Below are 14,589 nucleotides of genomic sequence, written 5' to 3'. Positions count from 1 at the left end.
ACACTCATGGAATGGTGACAAACTCCGGTACTTAAAAATCTCTATAGGCGATGTTTTTCATCAATTTCTACAGGTTACCAGTTTAGAGTTACAGAGGAGGTCTTGTGCTAGAATTATTGCTCTCACTCTAACGATCGCAGCGATACCTCACATGTGTGGTTTGAACACTGTTTACATTTGCGCTTGCTTCTGAGCATAAAGGAATAGGGCGCGCTATAAAAAATAAATTTTTTTTTTCTTATTTATTTTATTTTTATTTTTTTTATTTTTGCAATGTCCCTTTAAAAAAAAAAATATTCTGATCACTTTTATTGCTGTCAGAAGGAATGTATACATCCCTTGTGACAGTAACAGGCAGTGACAGGTACTCTTTATGGAAAGATCTGGGGGTCTAGAACCCCAATCCTCTTTTGCAGTTAGTATTCAAAACGCCAAGTTTGGCTGTAGCAATGTAGCAATATAAAATACCAGCATTTATTAAGATCAAAAGCTACTCACAAAGGCAGGTCAAAAACAGCATGTAAACCAGATGAGAGCATTCAGCACCCTGGCGGGCGTGATTATGTCATCGCTGTAGCGCCACACGACCCGTTTCCTCCGATAGAACTTCATCTAGGGGTACAGGAGTACCATTCCTGAGCCTAGGACTGCGCCATCCATCCACCCCAGTGGGAATTCTCCCTATGAGGGCAGCCAGACCTCCATCTTTGGTGTCTTACCTGTCGGTAAGTGGCTTGTGAGTGGGGTGCACACCCGGGTGTGAAGTGGTGTATATAAACACAGCATCTTTGGATTTGGCCATCATGCATATGGACTGCTTTGCACTAAGCATATATTGGTGGACTGTTTTGCACAGTGTACTTTTTATATATACATTTCTTTGGATGGTTATGAATTTATTTATCTTGCATGAATTCTGCCTGTTTAAACACTTTATTTGTTTCCTTTTGATTGTAGTATTGATGCACTAGTACTTTATCTGGATAGCGCAATGCGTTTTTATGTTTATCACTGCACTATTTATGTCAACGTTTATCTTTGCTTTTAATATTTTGAAAAGATGTTTCTTTTCGAAACTCATGTAATGTGTTTAGATATGTTTAGTCAAGCGCTTGGGCATTAATTAATTTAATTGGTCAAAAAAATAATTTAATTCTGGCCATTGAAATGAATTAACGCTCAAGCGCTAAATGTGCCTAGCACTTAGCTGCACTTAGGCGCATCAAGCATTTTTTTGAGCCAAAACACTGCTGCTTCTGGATGCACTGGTTGTGGGGTTGTTTTTTCTGCCTCTAAATGCCCCTGCCTCTAAACACCTGTGTATGCATGGACGCAAAGGCTAACGTGCAGGGGCATTAAGAGGCAGGAAAAAAAAAAAAAACACCTAACACCCCCTAGATGCAGCAGAAAATACATCAAGTGTGCATGTGGCCACACTCCAAGTCCTACAAACAGTGGAACTGCACTGGTCTTGGAGTATTTTATGCACTGCTGTGATTTCACTCTTTGGTTTCATTTGTGCACACATCCAGAGCTCTTAAATTATGATTATCGTAATCTACCTTGCTAAACAGTAATCATGCTTGTAATGGATATGCTAAAACCCTGCCTTTGGATACCACAGGTGGAACACTGGCTAAAGAATATAGAGGACACAATGTGTGAAACTGTGCGCCACCATATCACAGAGGCTGTGGCGGGGTATGAGGAGAAGCCCAGAGATCAGTGGATATTTGACTATCCAGCTCAGGTGGCACTCACTAGCTCCCAAATCTGGTGGACCATTGATGTAGGAATTGCTTTTGATAGACTAGAAGAGGGCTTTGAAAGTGCACTTAAGGATTACAATAAAAAGCAGGTATGTATTCTTTCTTATTCTACCATGGGATTTTATACTGCTGTAGCTGTGATGTCAAAGGTGACAGTCCAGAAAAGTAAAAAAACATAAAAAATAGTCAGGTCTACCGTATACATTTAAGGCATTTACTGTAAAGATGGATAATCTAAAAATATATGTGGTGTATACAGTTCAATTGCATGAGACACAGCTTAAAGTGGAAATTCACCACCCTATCAGTCCCCTCCCCCCATACCTCTTCCACACTGCCAGAGAGATCAGCAACGCATGCACGACTGTTAAATATGGTCTAGTTGCTGGTGGCAAGATGCACAGCACAGTGCCTCCTGGAATAGCTGTGTTATAGGAATCCCAGGAGGCAGCAGGGCCAGGCCTTGGCAATAAAGCAGGAAGTGCTGTCTTACAACACCAAAAAGAAAATACAAAAAGGTGCATATTATAAGGAGTTTTTTTTCACATTTTTGTAAGAGGGAGGAGGGGGTAAGACCAAAAAGAGAAAATATTGCTGTGAGGAATTAAGTTCCCCTTTAAGAAAGAAATAGTTTAGTGTTGGTTTACTTTAAAGCCCAATTCTAGTTTTGACTGTCTTAATTTGTTGGCTTGTTTTTAAATCCAGTTTTAAGGTGGATCCACCAGTGGCTGTCTCCTGGTCACTAATCCAATGATGCATGTATTTTGTGATGAAAGAAGTCCATCATCATATAAACCACTTGTTGTGAGCCCAGGGTATCAAGGCTCTGCCCCTGCCCTGAACTCAAATGCTGCAAAGAGTGGCATCACGTAATGACTCCCCTGTGTCAGGTGGTATGGGAGCTTACCTAGGTGGATGACATTGCTGTAGTGTTGGGCCCTGGCAATTTGCCATTTGCATCCAAGCATTCTTGCATAGAGATGTTACATGCTCCCCCTTACTCAGAAGTCTTGCTCCCTTAGAGCAGTTGAGCTTCGATGGAGCTGGGATGTGGTGAAAGATTGGGAATCTGTAATTCTACTTTGTAAGGGGGGGTTGGGCTGGTAGGAGCCACAGCACTGGCGTAAGTGACATTGTTTCTGCTAAGTTAAAGTCACACTTCTTTGAAATTAGAAGCTTACATACCAGTATTACCAAATCATATTATTTTGAGTAGAAAAGTACCTTTGCCATTAAAAATATTGCTGTGCCAAGAGTCACTGAGCTCTCTAATGCTACTTAAATCCTTGGCAAAGATTACAAGGCCTCTGGAAAACGATGTGTGTTTTATTTCATAAAAGGCTGCAGAGAACCCACTGCTTTGACTCAGAAAATACTGTGTTCAGTTCAGTAGAACTAATTGGTTCAGGCCCTGCTCAGCTTTAACATGCTGAAGTAAAGTAGTGACCACACATAAAGAGCTCAGATTTTAATCAATGTGTAGATTGTGGAACCACAGGGACACCATATTATTAATATTTTGATTGAAAGTTTATTTTTATTATACTGTAGTTAATAAGTCAATATTTTGATTTCTGCGACCAAGCCTGTATTGGGTGAAACGCTAAAGGGCTAGTCCTAGGCAGAACCGCATTGGGCTTTGTTTGGTTTTAATAAAGTTGGATGTGTACTGACATCATCGATCATCATCATAAAGAAACATAGTAACACAAAATAATGTAGCACTGTATTCATTAATTAACAATTTATTGTATTTTTGTAAAACGCTAAATAGTATAAGTTCTTGAATCTGATTTGGTATCAGCCTGCTGTATTCCCCTATACAGTAGCACTTAGACTGGAAAATAGAGAGTGAGCACAGGGAGCCATCAGGTGTACTGAATGCAAAGGACAAGGAAAAGATAAGAAAGATAAAGATAAGCGTGAGCAGCGATCTGACCTTCTTATTCTGTTACTACTTTTTCACTGCCTTGTTAGAAGGCTAGAGGTGGAGAGAGGAAGCCAGTGTATTCCCTAATGCCGCGTACACACGGTCGGACTTTCCGGCATACTTGGTCCGGCGGACCAGAGTGTGCCGGACAATCCGCCCGTGTGTAGGCACCGGCGGACTTTTCCGGCGGACTTTTTCCCAAAAGCCCGCCGGACCTAGATTTGAAGAAAGTTCTAAATCTTTCCGCCGGACTCAGTTTCGGGCGGAAGGTCCGCTCGTGTGTGTGCTGGTCCGACGGAAAGCCCACTCGTGTGTAGGCTGGTCCGACGGACCAGATACAACACGAGGGCAGGGTATTGCATCTCACGCTCGCTGCAATAGGTAAAACACATTTTCCTATTGCGGCGAGCGCGGGGCATGCCAGGCCCTTAGGTCTGGTATGGATTATAAAGGGAAGCCCCTACGCCGAAAAAAACGGCGTGGGGTCCCCCCTAAAATCCATACCAGACCCCGATCCGAGCACGCAGCCTGGCCGTTCAGGAAAGGGGGTGGGGACGAGCGAGCGCCCCCCCCCCCTCCTGAACCGTACCAGGCCGCATGCCCTCAACATGGGGGTGGGTGCTTTGGGGGAGGAGGGCGCCCTGCGCCCCCCCCCCAAAGCACCTTGTCCCCATGTTGATGAGGACAAGGGCCTCTTCCCGACAACCCTGGCCGTTGGTTGTCGGGGTCTGCGGGCGGGGGCTTATCGGAATCTGGGAGCCCCCTTTAATAAGGGGGCCCCCAGATCCCGGCCCCCCACCCTATGTAAATGAGTATGGGGTACATGGTACCCCTACCCATTTACCTAGGAAAAAAGTGTAAGTAATAAAACACACTACACAGGTTTTTAAAATATTTTATTAAACAGCTCCGGGGGGGGGGGATCTTCCTCCGGCTTCGGGGGTCTTCTTCCGGCTTCGGGGGTCCCTCCGCTTCATCTTCTCCCGGCGTCCGGTTGGTTCTTCTCCCGGTGTTCCAGTTCTTCGGCCAGCTCCTCTGCTGTCTTCAGGTAGCTCTCTTGCCAGCAGAGGTCCGGACTTCGGAGAAGAGAAGAGAAGAGAAGAGAAGAAGCCCAGAAGCCCAGAAGTCCGGACCTCTGCTGGCAAGAGAGGAGCCGGCCGAAGAACTGGAACACCGGGAGAAGAACCAACCGGACGCCGGGAGAAGATGAAGCGGAGGGACCCCCAAAGCCGGAAGAAGACCCCCGAAGCCGGAGGAAGATCCCCCCCCCCCGGAGCTGTTTAATAAAATATTTTAAAAACCTGTGTAGTGTGTTTTATTACTTACACTTTTTTCCTAGGTAAATGGGTAGGGGTACCATGTACCCCATACTCATTTACATAGGGTGGGGGGCCGGGATCTGGGGGCCCCCTTATTAAAGGGGGCTCCCAGATTCCGATAAGCCCCGCCCGCAGACCCCGACAACCAACGGCCAGGGTTGTCGGGAAGAGGCCCTTGTCCTCATCAACATGGGGACAAGGTGCTTTGGGGGGGGGGGGCGCAGGGCGCCCCCCTCCCCCAAAGCACCCACCCCCATGTTGAGGGCATGCGGCCTGGTACGGTTCAGGAGGGGGGGGGCGCTCGCTCGTCCCCACCCCCTTTCCTGACCGGCCAGGCTGCGTGCTCGGATCGGGGTCTGGTATGGATTTTAGGGGGACCCCACGCCGTTTTTTCGGCGTAGCGGGGTTCCCCTTTATAATCCATACCAGACCTAAGGGCCTGGTATGCCCCGCGACGGGGCTAGTAAGGTGTCAATCTCGCCGATAAAAGCGGCAAGATTGACATCCTTTTCTAGTCCCGTCGCACCTGAGTCACGTTCAAAATGAACGGACTTGTCCGTGTGTGGGCAAGTCCGTTCATTCTGAAAGTCCGCCGGAACTCCGGCGAAAGTCCGTCGGAAAGACGGGCGGACTTAGCCCGCCGGAAAGTCCCGGCGTGTGTGGGCAAGTCCGTCCGTTTTAAAGTCCGGCGCACCTGGCGGACAAAGTCCGTCGGAAAGTGTGCCGGACCAAGTAGGATAGAAAGTCCGCTCGTGTGTACGCGGCATAAGGGCCAGTTCACAGCAGAAATGCACTACGCATACCTGTGTAATTCTTATGCTGTGCAGTGCAGTGTGAGTTGAGCACATTTATTTTGAATGGGTTGAATTGCACTGGACCACAGAAAAAGTAGTGCATGCGCTATTTTATAAAAAACACTGCGTTTGCAACCTGCATCTGGGATATTGTGAACTTAACATTGACATTTACTGCAGATCACAACTGCAATGCATTTGAACGCAGTGTGGGAAACGCGCACAGAGCGGGCCCTAACTGTAATGCCCCGTACATACGAACGGATTTTCCATCAACAAATGTTGGATGTGAGCTTGTTGGCGGAAAGTCCGTGTGTATGCTCCATCGCACATTTGTTGTCGGACTTTCCGCCAACAAATGTTGGCTAGCATGTTCTCAAATTTTCTGACAACAAAAGTGTGTTGCTGACTTTCCAATCGTGTGTACATAAGTCTGTCAGACAAAATTCCAAAGTACAAACACGCATACTCGGAATCAATGCTCACCAAACACAACATTTGCAGCAGGAGCCCAAAGAGTGGCGCATGACTATTGAACTTCCTTTTTTATCGTCTCCCCGTACGCCTTGTACGTCACTACCTTCGTAATTGTTGGCCAACATTTGTGTGACCGTTTGTATGCAAGACAAGTTGGAGCCAACAACCTTCGAATAAAATTCCCTGGTTTTGTTGTCGGAAAGTCTGATCATGTTTACGGGGCATAAGTGTTGTCATCCACCTGGCTGTGCTGTATGTGGGGGCTGTGCAAAACTCAGAAATGGATAGACAGAAATGCAAATCCTTTGGCAAGAAAACCAGCTCCCATATACAGGCGGTCCCCTAGTTACAAACATCTGACTTACAAACGACTCCTACTTACAAACGGAAGGAGACAACAGGAAGTGAGAGGAATTCTGCTCCTAGGAAGGGAAATTCTCTCCTGTAAGAGTTTTAATGAGAAAAAGGGGTCTCTACTGGAGCTTTATCACCAATCCTTGTTTCCTCAACAACCCAAAATTTTCAAAATCCAATTGTCATTGGGACAGAAAGTGAGATGAAATCTTCTGAACGGGGGCACAGACAGCAAAACAAACGTTACAGGGGCGTTAACCCTTCCCTATGCTATCCAAAAAACGTAAAAATTATTGTTTGGGCTGAAGCTACACTTAAAAAATGTACCTGTTCTGACTTACAAACAAATTCAACTTAAGAACAAACCTACAGTCCCAATCTTGTTTGTAACCCGGGGACCGCCTGTATGCTTTTCAACTCTGTCTTAGATGTTTGCATGGAGTTTAGTTTTAAAGCTGAGTTCCAGGTATGGCCTTTTTCCATAGTTACATTGGTACAGCTTGGACCAATTTAAAGCTGGGTATACGCACACAGGTTTTTTTTGTTGAGGTGGGAACAAGTGTTTGGTGAGGGTATCCTGAGATCCTGCGATATTTTACTGTAATAACAGTGACTGCTACAGTGATTCTGTGCTCCAACAAGGATCCCACAGGTATGGCATATGCATGCTTACATTGGTCCAAACTAGACAAATGCAACTATGCAAAAAAAAAAAAACATACCTAGAATTCAGATTTAAAAGACTCCTTATTATGATTTGTAACCTAGTACTAAAACCTAGTCTTTTTAACACTACTGCTACAACTATGATCACCTAGTATAGCTAAGTCCTTTCCACTCCACTTTTTATTTGTTCAGACCATGGACAGTTCCGTTATGATGTCATAATACAATGCAATGTTTCCATATACACTCTTGTTTTACAGATTAGCCAGTTGAATGCACTGATCAACATGTTAGTTGGAGAACTATCAGCTGGGGACAGACAGAAGATCATGACCATATGTACCATCGATGTGCATGCCAGAGATGTGGTTGCTAAGCTAATTTTGAACAAGGTAAACTATTATTTCCTGTGTCCCTTGATTATGTTTTGCTGGAACTGTTAAATGCAGGTTTTACGCAAAATAAATGAAGGGTGGGTTATTAGATATTCTGGAATCTACATTTTCTACTTAATAACTTTTATACTGTTAATCTGGGAATAGATTTGTCAATATGAATTTAAAGGAAACAATCAGGAATAAAATAAACCTAAAAATACCTTCTGACATACGAGGTCTGTCCGGAAAGTTTCCAGCCATCTATTATGAAAAAGAGACATTTATTGAAGAGGATGCAAGAAACATACATAATGCAAATTCGTTGCTTTAGTGGCTTGGTCATTTTGAATGTGATGTCCACAAAGTACACATGCTCACCCAACAGCGTCTAGCACCCCCACTGACTAGTACAGTGAAGTCATCATTGTTCGTGAATGCGCATTCCAGTCCGTTCTTCTTTGCTGCCAAGTTACATTGATGTCACACAAACCAATCTTGTTATATTACATTGGCTAGACTTTTTCTGGACATGCTTCGTGTTTCTGTAGCTTTTGGCATGCATATATCAGCTTCCAAAAAATGACAGTGATGACAATGGGAAAAATCCTTTTTGTAAAGGGTGAGAGGGATGTTAAAGACTTCCCTAAATTAAAAAAAAAATGATTCAGCCCCCTCCATTTTTATGAATTCAACTTTTACATTTTTTATGTAGATTACAAGTCTTACAAAAGTTAAACATGCCAGCTCTCGGTTGCCATTTTAGCAGTCACATGTTGTGTATCATGGCACCATTTATAGTTACAGAATGTATATATCAATAGAAAATATGGGCAGGTATCTAAGAGGAGGAAGGAGAGGGGTAGAAAGGACACAAAAGGAGAATAGGGATGAGTGAACCTAGGGATCTTGTCTGTGGGCTTGAATTATGTTCTATAAAAACCCAACTTGTTGAAAAAATGTAAGCAGGGAGGTAGTTCATCTTCCACTTTTTTATTTTTGTTAAACAAGAATCTGGAAAAATATTGCCTCTAACCACAGGTATGGAGCCTAATATGCTAAACAACAAGCTCAGTCTTGCTCAGGCCCATCCACCATCAAAGGTGCCACTCGGATGTATTACTTAGCACAACTGCACTCACTGACAGCTTCTACAACACATACCATGCAGTACTGTGTGGAGGGGTACAAGACCTGAGCTGTCACTCAGATTGGCTGGTAAGGTTTGGTAAATAGCACATGTATTGAGTGTCTTTGTCCCTATTTAAATTTCCGTACCATGGAAATCTTATCAACGGCATGTACATAGGTTTGAAAAAGTCCCTACCAATTTTAGGACATCTAGATCACAAATACAGGTTCATCTGGACTATGTATGACGCCTGTGACTGTTTGTAGAATGCAGGTTCGCTTTCCTACAAAGTTTAATTTCCATGTTGGTTACCACTGAAGATGGCAGTTTTGTTGGTATTGTAGCTCTTTTGTAATGATTGCATCTGATAGTAATTGCAACTTCTTTTCCTCCCAGGTAAACAACGTTCAAGATTTTGCTTGGTTGTCTCAGCTGAGGCATCGCTGGGATGACAAACTGAAGCACTGCTTTGCCAACATATGTGATGCTCAGTTCCAGTATTCATATGAGTACTTAGGAAATACACCCAGGCTGGTCATTACACCTCTTACTGACAGGTGAGTTACTGTATTGAACTGGAAATGAAAGATAGCCCTAGTATTCAAAGCTGGGCTTATTCAATAAATCAAAGCAAATCGCAATAACGATTAGCAGAATGAAGTCATTCATAGCTGCCTCCCAGATATCAGATTGCTGTAGCCAGACAAAAAAAGGTACATTTTGGTTGCTGGCTTTGGATTACTGTTTGAATAAACGGTTCTCACTGGTATATCATGCTATATCCTGGCCTGGCAGGGAAGGTAGGCACATGCAAAGGATAGCATTGTTGGACAGTATATCAGATGTCCAATTCTAACAACATCCTTCTTTGCTAATCTCATACAGTATTTTCTATTTGAGAACAGGTGCAGGGTAGGCAAAAAACAGTCTGATAGCTTCCTAATAATGCACCATGCCACATACATGAAAATATCAGCCTTCCAGCACATCTAAATCCCAAACTTTTTTTTTTGTTTTTGTTTTTTTTTTTTAGTTTTTATAGTAGTTCAAAACTACTCCGAAAACTTCACTTCTTTAAATAGAGATGCAAAAGAAAGAAAAAATGTCTTTAAACTGAAGGGACCTGTAGTTGTCTAAACTTACCTCACTACATCCTAAAGTGAAAAAAAATAATTGGTTTTGCCTTCAGATGTACTTTTAAGGGCCCGGTCACTCAGCAATGGACAGCTCCTGCACACTAAACCGCAGCAGTTTAGCATGTGGCAGCTGCCCATTCCAGCTGTACCAAGCTGGCGGTAGGGGGCAATGTGATGCAAGCTTCAGGCCATCACACAGCTCTCCCCCCCCCCCCCCTTTTTTTTTTTTTGCTAATTGTATCTTAAATGCACAAAAGTGACACTTCAATCATGCCACTGTACAGCAGCACGGTGTGCATAGGAGTAGTAGTTCAAACTAGGAGCTCTTATTTGGAGTTTGTATTAAATATATTTCCGGTGACTCCTCCTATTTTTTTCGACAAATCCTATTTTTCAGAATTTTTGGTATCGGTACACATTTGGACCTTGAGGAGCTTTAATCTTTTGTTATCACTACACTTCATTCATGTCACTGTACAGCAGCGCGGTGTGCTGCTATACAGTGACATGCGATCCTGTCCAGTGTGCTGCGATAAAATGCAGCATGTGTCACTGCACCGCACTTCACTGCACCATACCTCAGGGGTATGTTGCGTTGTGAATAGGACACATAGAAAATTGTTTTCTGTGTGTCCTAGCAGTGACCGACGTTCTTTCAGTGCGGTAAAACGCAGGGCACCACACTATATGTGAAAAGAGAGTATTTGCAGGATGGGTAAAAAAACCATTGTCATTTCAACATGAACTTCTTTTCTTACCATCCAGTGTTTTGAGCTATTGTTGGCTATTTCATGCAGTGTGGACTGCTCAGCATAACAAAAAGTTTATTTTGTTTTTTTATGGTCACAAAACACACATTACAGTATAATGGTACATTTTTTTTTAGGTTTAGTTTGAGTGGCGCAAAATTGAGATACTGAAAAAAAAATGAATAAACATAGCTTGTAATATGTGTGACTTTGGATCACCATGCACATACCAATCTGACCATACAATCTTTGTACAATCAACTTCAGATGTATCATTATTATGTATTATGAGGACCTACCTAATCTATTCAATCAATTTGTATGCAGTCAGGCAGACACTTGCATTACATAGTTGTTAATAGAGTTTGTACAAGATTGTATAGTGTCTGGCCAGCCTAAGTTTAGAATATGCTTGGAAAACATGTCATCTTATTCAATAACTTTTTCATCATACATCCTACAGTTTTCAACCTTTAGGACTTTTTCACATCATGTCTGTTGTTTTAACACAACACTGCATATGTACTGTATAATGTGAACAGAGCACATAGAAAACAATTGAATTCTGTGTGCCCTGTTCACATCTTACATGAGTGGTGCTGTTCAGAAACGTGCAACTCAACATGGCTAAAAACTAAATGGAAATGTGATTTGTAACCATATCTGATGTCTGAGAACTATTTTGCTGCCTGCTATAAACTGAGATCTCTTATGTATGTATGTATGAGTTTCTGATACAGTCTCCACTTCTTGGCTTCCTTGCTTCTTCTTAGGTGTTACATAACTCTGACCCAGTCCCTCCACCTGACCATGAGTGGCGCTCCTGCAGGCCCAGCTGGAACAGGCAAAACCGAAACCACAAAAGACTTAGGGCGGGCGCTTGGGGTGATGGTATATGTATTCAACTGCTCCGAACAGATGGATTATAAAGTAAGTGAAATGGCAAATTCACAATCTGCGCTTCCTAAAACATTCCTTCTCACAGTGTGGCCTCATCGTAATTTGTCTTGTAGTCTGTAGGAAATATTTATAAAGGCCTGGCGCAGACAGGAGCCTGGGGATGCTTTGATGAATTTAACAGAATTGCAGTGGAAGTTCTGTCAGTGGTTGCCGTACAAGTGAAAAGTATTCAAGATGCCATTCGCAACAAGAAAAAGAGGCAAGTCGCACTTCTATCTAGAAATGATAACTTACATCAAATCAAAATGTAATCTTTTGCCAGGAACGCATTTCATGGCTTGTCCCTCTCCACCTGACAGATTTCTATTCCTCGGAGAAAACATCACATTGAAGCCATCAGTGGGAATATTTATCACGATGAATCCTGGCTATGCCGGCCGCACAGAACTTCCAGAGAATCTCAAGGCTCTTTTCAGGCAAGCAGCTGGAGCGCTATCGCCACCTACTGTTACTTATACTAGTTGCTTTTTTATCTTCAATACTGAAAACATAATTGTTTCCAGGAAAGGCATTGTAATTGCAAAAACAAAAAAGTCTATTTTTTTTATCTATCTATCTATGAGATGTTCTTAAAAACGCCCCAAAATGCTTGTGTTGCAAAGTCACCTAGTGTTGGTGGAACCTGCATAAGGAGCAGACAAATAAAGAAACTTTATCCCTATAGTAAAATCTATGCGATTGTTGTAATTACATTAAAACACCATATAATCTAAAAAAGCCTCAAAATGATAACTGTGAAAACCTCTAAAACACAGGCCTGCTGGTGTGCCTTATATATGGTCTAATACCTAGGCCGCCTGTGCTGGTAATTGGATAGTAAAAATATAGGGGGCGCTAGTATGTGATATTGGTACCCTACCCAATCCTGCACCCTGTATTCTAAACAATATTGCACAATAACCAGAGATTATGAGAATAAACCATATGTGATTAATAAATAAATCTACTAAACACAGTGTCCATAGTTTAAACTGTTCATAATAATAAAATTCTTTAATATGTGCCAAAATCTGACATTCAAAGAGGTCCTCATTTTCCAATGAGCACATTGGGTGTGAAATAACACAGTACGGTGCAAGAGATATTGGCAAATATTAAAGAATTGTATTGTTATGGACACTTTAAACTATGGACATGGTGTTTAGTAGTTTTATATATTAATCACATATGGTTTATGCTCATAATCTCTGGTTATTGTGTAGTATTGTTTAGAATACAGGGTGCGGGATTGGGTAGGGTACTAATATCACATACTAGCGCCACCTATATATTTACTGTTTACCATTTAAAGTATAAGATATCACTTTTGGGTGGCAGCTGGTTTGGTATTTATTGTAAGGGCTATTATTCTTTTTCATCCACCACGTAGTTGGGTGCAAGGGATTGCACATTTACTGGTAATTGGATGCCTTGTTGGTTGTTTTCCTATATTAAAATGTTAACTTGTCCTATAATCTGATAAAAAAAAATGATGATCCAGCTAGTGCAATCCCCCCCCCCTCCAACTGTATCCAGCCTTGTCATCTATGTTGTTTCCTCCTTTTTATTGTGAAAATACATGGTGACAAATCTATTTAATGCTGTTTTTTTCAAGAACCTATATATATATACTGTATTTTCAAAACTTTAATAAATTAGAGATAATAAATAAGACACCATATAACATTTTTCATAGCTACTCAATACTCTTCTCACCATGGACAGCTTTCTTCTAAGCCCAGAATGAAGTGTATGTGACGCACCTGTCCCGAAGAAGTAGTGAGTAGCCACAAAATGCTTTACAAGGTGTTTTAATCTAACTAAAACGATAAAATAGATAATATTTTCTGCACAAGATCTTTTTAATTGTCTACTCCATATGCAATATCAAGCGATACTAGGCACCTGTGCAACAAAGGCGTTTTGTGACCTTTTATTGCACATCTCTTATCCCACCAACCCCTCCTGATACAGCCCACCCAAAGGGACTAAGGTCTGGTTCTCCCTATGCACTGAGTATGACCATCCACCAAAAGAAAATCTGCATGGAGGCAGATATTCACCACATGCTTGATGACAGGTTGTATACCATTTTGATGGTTTACTGCAGCCTATCCAGAGGTAAGTAGAGGCAAGTAATATTATGTCATTTGTGGCTATGAAAAGCAGAGAAACTACACAATATAGGGCTCCCCTATGTCTCTCCCACTCTCCATTTTTTCTGAGAATGACAAATCTATCTATATCTATCTATCTATCTATCTATCTATCTATCTATCTATCTATCTATCTATCTATCTATCTATCTATCTATCTATCTATCTTTGTGAATGAATGCCAAATATGTATATTTACTTTTCATTCATTGATGTAAATATATAATAAGACACTTAAAGGGTTCTATAGGGCTTCATGCAGAGGGTGGTTTGGCCCATCGGCATCAAATCCTGGTGTTTTCTGGGACACACGGATGGCACAGGTGTAGTATCTAGCCCAATTGTCAGCAGCCTGACAAAATCAAGGACAGGCTGAAACATGCGGAGGCTGAACGCTGTACTCACATTCAGGGCCATATGTGTTCAGGGACTTATGCCTCAAACACAATTTAGGACACCTTAAAAATGCAATTTTGCTGACTGTATCCCTCACTCTCCCAGGCTTCGCCCTCACCATGTGAATGGTTTCTTGAAACCACTTCTTTTTAATGCTCCAACAGATGTCAAGCGCTGACATCATTGCATACAAAGCAGGGGAAAAATACAATGGCAGCAACTTTAATCTGCTTGAAACTAGCAAAAAAAAGGGAAAGGTGCACATTGGGCAAGGCAATATAAAAGACGGAACAATGGGGGTCCCCAACACACTTTAAGCTAGCCAGAAAAAAAAAACCTAATCTATTTCAACCACTTAGGTTAAAATAAAACAGAGGCTTTAGTTGCAAGTATTGCAT

General features: G+C 42.1%; 1 protein-coding gene across 1 annotated transcript in view; it reads left to right on the top strand.

Moving 5' to 3' along the window:
- The window catches only part of DNAH11 (dynein axonemal heavy chain 11), a 424,128-nt gene that overhangs the window by 133,294 nt on the left and 276,245 nt on the right, over nt 1–14,589 (top strand). Inside the window, exons 31-36 of the mRNA XM_073630040.1 lie at nt 1,625–1,858; nt 7,570–7,701; nt 9,212–9,372; nt 11,474–11,630; nt 11,714–11,859; nt 11,960–12,076. Of these exons, the coding sequence (XP_073486141.1) occupies nt 1,625–1,858; nt 7,570–7,701; nt 9,212–9,372; nt 11,474–11,630; nt 11,714–11,859; nt 11,960–12,076 (947 nt within the window). The remainder of the gene's footprint in view (nt 1–1,624; nt 1,859–7,569; nt 7,702–9,211; nt 9,373–11,473; nt 11,631–11,713; nt 11,860–11,959; nt 12,077–14,589) is intronic.

Source organism: Aquarana catesbeiana, linkage group LG05, assembly GCF_042186555.1.
Source record: "Aquarana catesbeiana isolate 2022-GZ linkage group LG05, ASM4218655v1, whole genome shotgun sequence".
Classification (NCBI taxonomy): domain Eukaryota; kingdom Metazoa; phylum Chordata; class Amphibia; order Anura; family Ranidae; genus Aquarana; species Aquarana catesbeiana.
This window is presented reverse-complemented; position numbering and strand designations above follow the sequence as displayed.